General features: G+C 50.8%; 2 protein-coding genes across 2 annotated transcripts in view; both read right to left on the reverse strand.

Annotated features, from left to right (window-relative positions):
• The window catches only part of LOC106805056, a 9,720-nt gene extending 6,861 nt beyond the window's left edge, over positions 1-2,859 (reverse strand). Inside the window, exons 1-4 of the mRNA XM_014806528.1 lie at positions 2,737-2,859; positions 2,128-2,324; positions 1,234-1,416; positions 298-533 (exon numbers count right to left, since the gene is read on the reverse strand). Of these exons, the coding sequence (XP_014662014.1) occupies positions 298-533; positions 1,234-1,416; positions 2,128-2,324; positions 2,737-2,859 (739 nt within the window). The remainder of the gene's footprint in view (positions 1-297; positions 534-1,233; positions 1,417-2,127; positions 2,325-2,736) is intronic.
• A 238-nt stretch (positions 2,860-3,097) lies between these two features.
• Positions 3,098-13,661, reverse strand: part of LOC106805057 (sphingolipid 10-desaturase-like) — a 12,484-nt gene continuing 1,920 nt past the window's right edge. The window contains exon 2 of the mRNA XM_014806529.1: positions 3,098-5,304. Coding sequence (XP_014662015.1) covers positions 3,959-5,302 — 1,344 coding nt within the window. The 5' untranslated portion in view covers positions 5,303-5,304 and the 3' untranslated portion in view covers positions 3,098-3,958. The remainder of the gene's footprint in view (positions 5,305-13,661) is intronic.

Here is a 13,661-nt window from a genome sequence, read left to right on the forward strand (position 1 = left end):
GTTCACACGGACGTTTTTGGCCCGAGCCTAATTAGGCCCGAGCCAAATCTAGCCCATTTGGCTCGAGCCAAATCATGACCGTGTGAACGCGGCTATTGTGTGCCTGGTAGAAGCATATTCCGGCGACACCTGTTGGCGAGAAATGCTATTACTCTAGCGGACTAATACCAAAGCGTAAACATGAAAACCATGAATAAGCTGATCACTCCAAGATGATTTCATTCGTTCATTAGGTCAGCTTATTACTCCAAGGTAACGCTCACTTGATGACATCGGTGTGCATCCTTACAAAGCGACCGTCGAGTGTGTACGCGTGAGGGAGTGCAAACCCTGACCAGTCGTTGAGGTCAGGCGTGACCCATGCAGCTGTGTCCATTCCTAGCGGCTTCAGAATTCGATCGCTGATGAGCTGCTCGCATGTTTGACCAGTGCCGGATATCTTCTCAGCTGCATAACCCGCTAGCATGTACATCCAGTTATTGTACATGAAGTAGCTTCTGAAGGGTAGCGCCTCTTTAAGATATTTTAATTTCCTGAAATGATATACATCGGTGGTAATATTCTCTGCCGATACTTAGTACGCAGAGGTTACGCGATACAGGTACATGAGACGTTATAGTATAGTATCTGATAGTATGCATGCTATTACGGGGTTTCACCTGGGAGCTCGCACACGCCCGTCTGCTGAGAATGCAAATTCTGTTCTTGCATATTATTATAATTGTTGCTTTGAGCTATTGCTGTAGCGTTGTTAGTGGTGTTGAGAAGGCGCCACCATAACGCTGTACTCCTGTAGTCATAGTATGCGGCTTGTTTCGTGGCTAGACATGTAGCGAACATCCTGAGCAGTGTGCAAGAGAAGACTGCTCTCAGAAAAGTTGGTGGAAATGTGTGTATGCGTGTGTGCGTGCGCGCGTGTGCGTGTGCGTGTGCGCGTGTGTGTCCATATGTGCATGTGTGTGTGTGTGTGTGTGTGTGTGTGTTGTGTAGAGCGAGAGTGCGTGCGTGCGTGCGTGCGAACCGAGCGCTGTGTGCCGTGCGCTGGCGAACGAGCGGCGTGCGTGCTGTGCCCGTGCGTGCGTGCGTGTCGTGCGTGCGGGCGTGCGCCGTCGTAAGGAGTCACACTACGCACCAACGTAGCAAATCATTTAGACTGTATACTATCGTACATTGGGTGATTGGATTTCTTGGGTACGTTACTACGTAATATCACCATCGTATGCAGTCTCGTACCTGACAGCCTGCGCTCGCGTCGTATTGTAGAAACCGCCAGTCATGAAACACCCATCGAACCTTTGAACTCCCATGTCGTGCACAAGGACGTCTCTCAGGCTAGCGTGTTTACTGCGCTGCGTATCTATCAGTGTGAAATTATCTCCAAGGATATCGCTGAGGAGTGTGTCAAAGTTAATTTGTCTGCGAAACAGACATATTGCTAAACATTAGAATCGTCATGCAAATGCAATGCATTGAAATCATTTGCATCGTCATCATTGACATCATCAACATTATTGGCATCGTCAACATCGTCATCATTGACATCATCAACATCGCTCATTGCCATCATCAACATCGCATCATTGACATACATCAAACACGTCAGCATTACATCATCAACATCGTCATCAATTGACATCATCAACATCGTCATCATTGACATCATCACCATCGTCATCATTGACATCCTCAACATCGTCATCATTAACATCATCAACATGTCATCATCGTTGTCATTGACATCATCGTCATCATTGACATCAACATCGGTCACATTGGACATCAATCAACTCGCATCATTGACATCATCAACAATCGTCATCATTGACCTCATCACCAATCGTCAATCATGACATCAAATCAACATCGTCATCATTTGACATCCATCAACATCGTCATCATTGACATCATCAACATCGTCATCATTGACATCATCAACATCGTCATCATTGACATCATCAACATCGTCATCATTGACATCATCAACATCGTCATCATCGTCATGATTGTCATCCTCGTCGTCATTGACATTATCGTCATCATTGGCATCATTGACATCATCGTCATCATTGGCATCGTCAACATCGTCATCATCGAAAACATTGACTTAACAATACAATAAATATTTACTTATTCTCTGTGAGCAGATTTCCTAGCAATGTTGCCGTGAAGGACTTTGTCGCGGATCCGATACAGAATTTACTCTTTTGCGTCACCGGTTCTTGCGTTTCCACGTCGACTACGCCAAACGAGTTACTGTAAACCACTTCGCCACCTTTAACCATGGTGACGGAGACGCCGGGACCAAGGTGTCTGCAGTCCATCACCTGATAATGTGCGAGCAAAGTCTTTTTAGCTCATATTAGATACTAGAAATTCACATCTGGGAAGTGAATGTAAATATTAATTATTAGCTTTTCATGTATATGGATATTTATACGATAGCGTTTGCTTTTATATGTAGAATGTAGAATTAAAAAGCAAATTAAAAGGATTCTTCTCTTCTATTACAGTTTAGCATAGTTGCCTAGGCTTTACAGAGACTCGGTGATAGAAGCGAAGATGCTTGCGTCAGGCATTGAAAACCATGAGCACTAGGAAATTTCATGCGAACGAATATCGACAATTTATTTTACGTTCTACATGATAGAATATACGGTAGCATAGTGACATATAATATAATGTAGTACATATATAGACGGTAGCGTTATTGATGTTGGGTGCCTGGGTCACACTTACGGTCCTTATGTAGTTGTCTAACTTTGCAGTCTCATCCACTGTTAATGCGCTTACGCAGCTTCCGAGAAGGGCGGACAGCCATAGCAAACTAATAACAATCCGTGTCATATTCATCGCCGACATTTCAAGTTATAAATGTGGACGTGCGTGCACCTGCTCACGAAATGACAGCCAATATTGATCTCATATACTACATATACAAACTGTGTGTTTATATATTATATAGTATCTGCGAACTTCGTACCCAACCCCATGTTCACAACGAAGGTAGATATTTATAAGTGGCAAACAAAAACCAAAAAAAAGACAAAGCTGTAATATATAAATCAGAAATACTATTATTCATTGATTCACACAACATATAAAAACAGACAACAATTATAAATTTGTGCATGTTTCTATATTAAATAGGTAGCATGAAAACTTCAGCGCCAGCAGTTGTAAGAAATATATTTCTTTTTGCCCGCCGATCGCACCAATCCAATTATTCTCCGCGTTGATTTTTTCAAAGTCTTTAATCTCAATAAGAAAGAACGCGAAGTGAACGTACTTTCCGATTGAGGTTTATTCGGTATGTTCTCTGCACAAGCAAAGAATACCAGTATAATAATACCGCCCTGTCGACGGCTGCCCAACGATGTACCCATCTGTATGAGCGAGATAGCCATGCATGCTGCGTTTGAACTTTCTAGGTCAGTCGCATTATACGCGTTACTCACGCATGCACGCGACTTTGTGGCACTTCGCTGCCAAACATAGTTTTAGAACGCTCTATCACAACTATGATTGGCAACAACCTCGCAATGCCGATTGGTTGGTTGATTTGACTTTTTTCTGATAGACTCATTATCTATATAGATAGGCTATCAAGGATAAATGATCCAGACTATCAAGGATAGAGCATGCAGGCTATCAAAGATATAGCCCGACCAGGCTGTGCGACGGATTGTCTATACGGTATTTTATTAACCATAGCAATACCGTTTCTTGGAGCTATCAAGGATAGATCATGCAGGCTATCAAGGATAAAGCATGCAGGCTATCAAGAATATAGCATTCAGGCTACAAGGATAGATGATCCAGGCTATCAAGGATAGAGCATGCAGGCTATCAAGGATAGAGTATGCAGGCTATCAAGGATAGATGATTCAGGCTATCAAGGATAGAGTATGCAGGCTATCAAGGATAAAGCATGCAGGCTATCAAGGATAGATGATCCAGGCTACCGAGGATCCAGGGAGAAGTGTTCAGACATCGTCTTCAGTTTGGTGAGAGTTCTTCGCACTGCATCCGTCCACGAGCACTCGTCGTAGACGATACCCAGTTCTTTGCACACCCTCCGCACGTGTAGACTGGCGCGACGAAAGTGACAGCGGGGCATTCTCGGGAAGAGGTGATGCTCGATGTGGAGATTCAGTCCGCCGTGGAACCAGTCTAGCCACGGTGGGTTGGCGATGTTTATGTTGGCTTCCACCTGAAAGCGGTAGAAGTCGGTGCGCTGCATGACCCGCTGCTCGCGAAACGGCTTCGCGTAGTGGCTGATGAGAAGTTGTATGTGCAGCACGCCCTCCCCCATGCAGGCGATCCCGTACACGACGCATGCCTCCCGCCACGAAGGTAACGTCGATAGCAGCCAGCTGACGCACACCCAGTGCACTGCAGCGGCGAGCCACTCGTACCAGGGCCGCCGACCAGAGAAGCTGTCGACGACGATGGCGACGCGGCCGGCGAGCACGCACAGCGGCACGAAGGTGAGATGCTGCACGCGCACGGCCGCGCGATGCCACCTGGTGGCGAAGTACGGAAACAGCTTGGCGTCCTGCGCCCACGTCGCCTCCCACATCTGCGGGTCGGCGAAGCGACGCGCGTAGTCGACGACGTTGGTCAGCGCGTGATGCACGAAGTGCTCGTCACGCCACCAGGTGGCGCTGATGCCGATGCAGCAGGTGCCGACGACGACGCCGACGGCGTGGTCGATGCGCCGGACGTTGGTCAGATGCGTGTGCATGGCGTCGTGCATGAGGAACCCGCACTGCTGCCAGAATGATGCCAGCAGCAGCCCGCCGCAGGCGTGCGCCAGCGCCTCCTGGCGGCACGCGATCGCGTACACCGCCGCGGCCAGCAGCGCGGCGATGACGGCGAACTTTGCCGGGTACCACCGCCAGCTGGCGCGGAAGTAGCCCTCCCTGTCGAAGTACTGTCGGAGATTCTCGAACGCCCGCCGCGCAGGGTCGCTGTCGTCGGGCGTGTAGGAGCCGACCGGTCTCCGGTGCTTCAACACGTTACGACCCTGGTGGAAGGCGTGGAACGCGGCCGTCGCGTCGCAGCCGACGAACTGCTCTATGATCTCACCGCCGGGATGGAAGGCCGTGAAATTGGTGACGTCATACCAGCGGCCTTCGATGCCTATCAGTTTCGTCGATTCGTCGCTTGGATTGACGCAATCTCCCGCAGACGCGGTCGTAGTGTCGTCCGACGCATCTAGTCTGTGAGCGACCTCTGGTGGTGCAGTCGGCAACATACGTTCGGCATCCGCCCGCTTTCTGAGTGAGCTCTCCCTTGTCATCTCTACCGCAGAGAGAGTGTGCAACATATTACATCATAAATAATAATATGGAAATATATATATACGGAAATAATTGCCATAACCCTAAGGCACACAACTGGGCAGTGGTATAAATCAGATATACATGTAACTCGTTTATAACACGTTGAGTGGGTGAGCTGAAAACCAACGACGCTACACGCAAATACCGCAGAGTTCTACTGCTTCTCTTTTTTCTACTCAGTTAAATGTTCTACGCAGTGGGATAACTGTACTTATGCTCAGCACGTAGTACGTGAATATATGCCACAGAGCAATGCTCGCGGGCGTGCGTGCGTGCGTGCGTGCGTGTGTGCGCGCGTGCGTGCGTGCGCGCGCGTGTGTACGTGTGCCTGTGTGTGTGCGCGCGCGCTTGTGCGTGTGTGTGTGTGTGTCTGTGTGTCTGTGTGTGTTTGTGTGTGTTCGCACCTGTATGGTGTGCGGTTTGTCAATTTAGTCCAACCATATGTCGGTTTACAAACACACACCATATTTCCGCCAACCATACACATTGTAACGTCACCAACATGTTATTTATAAGAATCTTATCTTACTTTACAGAAACACGTGTATATACATATTTCCTACCAACAGGTGCGTGCGCCACCGAGCCACAATTCCCCCCGCGCACACTAGTTTGCTAAACCATACTAGTAGTTGGGCAGCGAACGATATAGACGGTTTGTCTATATTCATGCCGGTACAGGAGATAATTTGCATATTTTATCACGTGGTTTTGCGTTATAACCATCAGATGTAATCGCTGTGTTCGTGACGTCACTTCCAGCTGTGAAGAAGATGGTGAAGAGGAGGACGGGAGAAGCGGAGAGTGGTGGAGAAGGAGAGGGCAGAAGCTGGTGAGAAGGAGGAAGGGGAGAGGGAGAAGGTGGTGGAGAAAAGAGGAGGGGAGAAGCTGGTGGAGAAGGAGGAGGGGAGAAAGGGGGAGATAGCTAGTGGAGAAGGAGGGAGAAGCTGGTGGATAAGGAGGAAGGGGAGAAGGGAAAAGGTGGTGGAGAAGGAGGGAGGGAGAAGCTGGTGAGAAGAAGGAGGAGAGAAGCTGGTGGAGAATAAAGAAGGAAGAAGGGAGAAGCTGGTGGAGAAGGAGGAGGTGGTGGAGAAGGTGGTGGTGAAGGTGGTGGAGAAGGGAGAAGGTGTGCCAGGGAGCAAGGGCACCTCCGCTGCCACCTTCTCACCACCTCCTCCTCCACCAGCTCCCCCCTCCTCCTTCTCCACCAGCTTCTCCCCTCCTCCACCACCTTCTCCTTCTCCCCCTCCTCCTTCTCCACAGCTTCTCCCGTCCTTCTCCACCGCAATTACATCTGATTGGTTATAAACACAAACGCACGTGAAAAAATATTGCCAAATTATCTCCTGTACCGGCGCCTGAATATAGACAAACCCAAGTAGTTTGCAGAAACATGGTTTCGCGCGCGCAGTGTGCAAACCTTTGACCTACGTACGTGGAGGCGATAACGTAGCCTCGGCGCATATGGCGCCGCCGATTCCGAACCCTCCAACGGCCACCGCTCGCTATTGAGCACGCTTATGGAAAGCATTTTTGTACCAAAAAGCCATAAAACCTAGTTTTAGAACCCTAAAACCGGTTTTTAAGGTCTTAATAACCGGTTTTAAGGTCTAAAAACCAGGTTTTAAGCCTCTTAAAAGCCTAGTTTTAAGCCATAAAACCGGGTATTAGGCCTAAAAACCTGGTTTTAACATCTTAAAACCCGGTCTAAAACTAGGTTTTACGGTCTAAAATAGGTATTAAGACCTTAAATCCTGGTTTTAGAACCTTAAAGCGTTCAGCCGTGCAGCCGTTAACCCCCCCCCCTCCACCACCACACCACCATGCGCTATAAAGCTATGGGCCGTAGGAAAGTGTACTAACTCTAATATCTCGCGAACGAATTGAGTTCATTTCTAAAATTCTAGATACATATAAACACAAGGTGTCTTAGCTATGGTCGTGAATATGAAGTTTATTGACGCAGCGGACGATTAAGTTTAATTAATTAAAAGTGTACTATAATGTATAACTATACCATATGGCGCGAACAAATTGAGTTAACATTTCTAAAATTCTAGATACATACAGACACATATAGTTTCATAACGTTGAAATTGACATTTTCGGGAAAATCTCACGAACGTGCGGAAATTTTAGCCTACTGTAATGAGCGATACCGCGCGTATATAAACTCAAAATTCACGGGAATTATAGCTACGACATGTGATATGTATCTAGAATTTTAGAAATGTACCTCAATTCGTTCGCGCCATATGGTAGTTATATATAGTACTAGCGGGACACCCGGCGTTGCCCGAGGAAATCAGTGGCGTTTACTCAGGTAGGTGACCGCTTGGTTGAACAAAGAAAACGCCCAAAAAATCTAAACTATCTATCTATCCATGCATCCATCCATGCATCCATCCATCCATCCCATTCCATGCCATCCCATCCCATCTCATCGCAGGCCCATCCATCCATCCCATCCCATCCATCCCATCCCATCCCATCCATCCCATCCCATCCCATGCCCATCCCATCCATCCATCCCATCCCATCCCATCCCATCCATCCCATCCCCATCCATCCCATGCCCATCCATCCCATCCCATCCATCCCATCCATCCCATCCATCCATCCCATCCCATCCCATCCCATCCATCCCATCCCACTCCATCCCATCCCATCCCATCCCATTCCTATCCCTATCCATCCCATCCGCATCCCATCCCATCCCCATCCATCCCATCCCATCCCATCCCATACCCATCCATCCATCCCATCCCATCTCATCGCATCTCATGCCATTCCATGCCATCCCATGACATGCCATGCCATGCCATGCCATTGCACCGCATCCCATCGCACCGCATCCCATCCCATCCCATCCCATCCCATGCCATCCCATATGCCATCCCATGCCATTCCATCCCATCCCAAACAGTAAAAAATAATAAGAAATCAAAAGATAAAAGACATTAAATATAAAAAATTAAACGTTAAAATTATAAAATTAAAAATAATACATACTAAAGAGGTAGGTAAATCTTCGTAGGTAGATCCCAGACGTGCTGATTGTGAAAATATCTTTAGTTTTCCTCTATAGGCTGCGGAGTTCTCTGCCACGTTATCGCGAGTAGAACTAATTCTGGCTGAACAACTTATATATAATAGACAAGTTAGTAACGATGTGACGTGCACTCTACTGAGAAATATCGAAATGTAATAACTATATTATATAGGTAAGTGAATGCTGTTATCATAACTCTGTGTATACTGTGTACGTTATCAACTTCAGATTACTTATTGCCTTTGCTCTATGGTAAGATTTCAGCATGACGCAGCAAAATACCCCCACGCACCAAATGGGCGTGCTTGTACACATACGAGTCGCATATGATGTGATAACGGGAGTTCTTAAAAAGCAGAAACGCAAGAGTTGTAAAACAAACAATGTTCAAATGTCGCTTTGCTTTTCCATATTTTTCCGAGCGAGACGAAAAGAATTATTATTTGCAAGCGTGCCACGCCCGCGGAACGTGTTTTCTATACACGTAGGCTTTAATAAATTTCGCATTTCTTTTTGCGAAATATCTCATATCTATCTCGCCACTTGGTGAAATGTCAGCGTATACGTAGTCACGCCATCCACGCACGCACGCACGCACGCACGCAACACTTGCCTCGCGCGCACGCACGCACATTCACGCATGCCCGAACGCATGTCGGCACGTTTGCAGGCACGCATGCACGCATGCACGCACGCACAGTTGCACCTACCCGCGCACGCTGGCACATTCACGCATGCCCGAACGCATGTAGGCACGCATGCAGGCCACGCACGCACGCACGACGGGCACCGCACGCGCGCACATACAAACTCCAACACCCGCCGCGGGTACACGCACGCGCACATGCGTTTAAAAGAAAGCAATAGGGGACGCGCGCATATACGCACACTCTATAAGCAGATCATTGCAGCTGATTTTTTAGTCGTAAATGCAGAAGATGTTTGATAAGAATAGTCAGGAGTTGGGTCTACGTGACCGAGCCGAGGTAGACACGAGTTCATCGGGTGAGTCAACGTGAAATGACAGGTGCGATAATGCTATCATGAGTGATGGCTGGATTTTATAATGCACACGAACTGAATTGATAAGAAATTTGGCGAGTAGAAAAATCTACGTACTGACTGCGTGATAAACAGCCTTTATATAGTGTAGCGGCAGCCTAATTCGTGCGCCCACACGGGTCATGAAAGGCGGCGAGCATGGTGCGCGCCGGCGGCGAGATAATGTGCGCCGGGGGTGCGTAGTACGCGCCGGCGCGAGATGTGTGGCGCCGGCGGCGAGTTGGTCGTGGCGCCGGCCGAGCAGAGTTCGCCGGCGGCGAGATGTGTGTGCGCCGGCGGCGAGACAGCTGTGCGCCGGGGTTGCGTAGTGCGCGCCGGCGCTAGATGGTACGCGCCGGCGGTGAACAGAACACGCCGCGAGCGCGGCAGCTGGCTGGCACGCGCCGGGTGCGCGCGGGTTACGTGGGGCGTTCGCGAGGGCGGCGCCGGGGTAGGCGGCACGGCCGGATAAGGTAGCCGGCTCGAGGACGCCAGTGCATTAGCCCCCATAGGATTTATTACACGCGGCATCAGGCTAGCATACCCTGCCAAGATCACCAATGACAGTGCTCTGGTTTTAGAAAAAGCGCGCAACAATGTATTACTTTGTCAGCGCGGTTGTAGTTGTTTTTACACAGTGGCCATTGTATTTCTGGTCTAGCGACTTCGCGATTTGGTGTCATCGCACGTGCGTGCAGGTATTTTGGCGCGAAGCCCTGTCATTGGCCTAGAGATGTGCGTCTTCAATCCGGATGCGTGAAGGCAGTAACTAACGGCAACATGTAATTTCAGCGCGAAGAAATTATCATTGGTTAATGAGAAGTGTATTTGAATCCGCGGAGGGCTATATAAGGAGGACTTTACGAGCACAAGTTAGTTAGAGATATAGTTAGTTAGATAGAGAGAATTAGTGGGATATGGAGATGTAGAGCAGTAGTTAGATAAAGGATAAACGTAATCATTTTACCGGGGGAAATGAGTGGGAACTAGATCGAATGTAAAACCAAGGGCGTGTAACCTATACTGTTTTGTCACCTTCCGCGAATGCGGACATGTTTTGGTGTGGAATAAAAGGCTCTCTTATAAAGCCACTAAAACGTATTCCCGGCTTGTGTAGTATCCTGTCGAGCTACATCCAGCGCACACCTCACGCACTCCGCAGACCTGCCGAAGAGCCGGCGGATAAACCGCCGGTAGGTAAAGAACACAACGCAACAAGGTACTATACGATCACGAAAACGGTGAGAAGAACATACGCACCCGTACATTCAACAACACACTGGAAGAAGAGAAGAGCAACAAGACGAGAAATAACCGAAAGCGCCACACTGGTGCTGCGTGACCAAGGAGATACCCCAAAACGCCACACTGGTGCCGTGTGGCCAGGATTTTGCGGAGAAGCTTGAGAGCCGAGAATACGAAAGGAGTGCAGACGAGAGATGCCGGTGATTCCCCAAGGACCGGATAGAAGAGAAACCTCCGTGGTGTGGGATTCGACAGCAATCTCAGGCGGTACCCCCGCCAGGTACGGCGTAGGGCGCCCTATAGAGCAGACCGCTGCGGCTGGAGCATACCCTGAGTCGCCCGGGTCGGTGAACAGGTCGGAGACAGTGAGCGACGACAGCCCGACAATGATGGAGCCATACACCGAACTACGCCGACGACGTAACCCCCACACCCGGCGAGCCGAGAGCGCAAGCTTCCAGGCGTAACGCCGAGGCGGGCTGCGCATGTTACGTTCGATACGCCCGAAACTCAACTGAAGACGGGCCGATGTGGGAGAAGCAATATATCCCGACGCCTCGCCGTGCCGAGGCTGACATAGAAGGGTACGACGGCAGAGTCCGAGGGGTGACAGAGCCGGAGGCAGCTCGAGGCGTATCACAGCGCGATCGAAATGAGAAGTGAGGCCGTTTACTGGGGCGGGAGAGTACCAACCCTAGAAACGTTCTTACAGAAATTCGATATAGCCGCTGAGTATAACGGCTGGAACCTGCTCGCACTGCGTAGCTCACGGCGGCGTTGGAAGGGCCGGCGGCGGAAGTCATCGACGGGTGTACAGAGAACCTCTCTCCGTGTATAGCAGATTCCACCCGGCCGGGCAGGAGTTGCTACACAAGGCAGCCATGGAGAAACGCCGACGACGGCCGGAGGAGACGTGGCTTGAGTATGCCAGGGAGTTGAAGAAACTCGTCAGCCGCGCACTCCCAAACTCCACGCCCGACCAGCAGAGCGAGTGGGCGCTGTGGAGGTTTGTCGACAACCTACCGAGTGTCGGCCAGCGCGCAAACGTGCTTGGCCAGCATGATAAAACGGTAGAGCAGTACGAGGCGATCGTTGGGGCTGATACGCCGTGCAAGAAGCCGCACGTGGGACAAGTTGGACAGCAGAGGGGGGCACCGTTCCCGAGCTCACCGGGCCCGTGGCCGGGGGAGCTAGCCAACCTGGCACAGATCATGCGTGACGTCTTCGGACGAAGCGAAGTAGATCGTGACCAGGGGCGGCAATTCGACTACCCCATCTCGAGGCAGGAGCAATCCTATGGCGACCGTAAGGCCGTATGGCCGTCAGCGGGTCGCGACGACCGAGGCAGAGGAGACGGAGGCCGGCGAGAGCCGATCATCTGTTTCCAGTGCGGGAGGCGTGGCCACATGGCGCGAGAGTGCCGTGGGGGCCAACCCGTCAACCAACAGGAGCGCACCGACGCCCGGCCGCCGCCGCAGAGGGCGGCCGACCACCCGACCACCAACACGCCGACGGGAAACGAGTAGGGGCCGGATGGGGATCCGCGCATCCGGCCCAGGGGAGAGCACGGCGTCGGGGACCGAGACCACGCGGCCACGTCGGCCGAGTACAACCTCGACCGTCATGGCACGTCACCGTAATGATGTACGGCCGGCCCGTCGAGTTTATGGTCGACACCGGCGCTGATGCCAGCCTGTTGGACCGGGGAGTCTACGAGGGGTTTCCTGCGGGAAAACCTTCATTGAAGCCGGCTAGCATGGACATGTATGACGTACAGGGAAAACCGTTGGACTCGGTTGGAGAGATAGAAGCCGAATTTTTGCTCGGCGGGTAGAAGTATGGACAGGATATCCTTGTAGCAGAGATGGGCACGAAGTACGGCATATTGGGCATGGACTTTCTCGTTAGCCATGACTGTCAGGTGGACGCTGCTCGCGGCCATCTAACAGTTGATGGCGTCCTGCACGCGCTGCATGGAGAAGAGAAGTTAGAACCGCGACAGGTGACCGCCATCCGACGAGTGATGATTCCTCCGGGGTGCGGCGCCGTGGTGGACGGTTCTGTTGGCAAACGGCCGTGGAGAAGAGGACAACTGGCGATCGCTGAACCCACGGCTAGGTTACACGGACAGGTGAGAGTGACGGCCGCCAATCCCGGCGGGCCGCCTGCGTTGCCGTTGGAGAAGTGGAGCGAAGAGAAATTGAGGGAATGGCAGCGAGGCGATGCGGCTATTCGACGGATTGTTCAGTTGAAGACGAGTAACCAAGAACGGCCCGAGTACCAGGAGATAGCGGGCGAATCGCAAGACGGCAAGAGCTACTGGAGCATGTGGGAACACCTTGAAGTACGGCGAGGGCTGTTATACCGCTTATGGATCCCAGAGAACCGGCCCAGTGTACCAGTTGCACAGCTAGTGGCGCCGCCGAAGCTCCGGCGAGAAATAATGGACTTGCTGCACGGGGGCAAGATGTCTGGACATCTAGGAGTCACGAAAACGTCAGCCCGTATTCGGCAACGTTTCACTTGGCCGGGGTTGAGAGGGGACGTACGGAGGTGGTGTCGGCAGTGCGACCCTTGCGCCCGAAAGAAGGAAGGCCGTCGCAGAAGAACTCGGTTACAGCAGCAAGCTGTTGGAGCACCCATGGAGAGAATCGCGGTCGATTTTCTGGGGCCATTACCCCGCACGAGGCTCGGGCATGAGTACATCCTGGTAGTCTGCGATTACTTTACCAAGTGGACGGAGGCGTACGCCCTTAGCGACCAAACTGCACTGACCACGGCGGATAACCCTAGCAATACCGTTTCTTGGAGCTAGGGAAGAAGAGAAGAGCAGCAAGACGAGAAATAACCGAAAACGCCACACTGGTGCTGCGTGACCAAGGAGAAAATAAGGAGGAAATAACCCCAAAACGCCACAATAGTATGAGAACTCGCAGTAACGCCATTTATGGAGGAAGTTATTCAGAGAGAGAGAGAGA

This window comes from Priapulus caudatus, unplaced genomic scaffold (assembly GCF_000485595.1).
Source record: "Priapulus caudatus unplaced genomic scaffold, Priapulus_caudatus-5.0.1 Scaffold98, whole genome shotgun sequence".
NCBI classification, from domain to species: domain Eukaryota; kingdom Metazoa; phylum Priapulida; class Priapulimorpha; order Priapulimorphida; family Priapulidae; genus Priapulus; species Priapulus caudatus.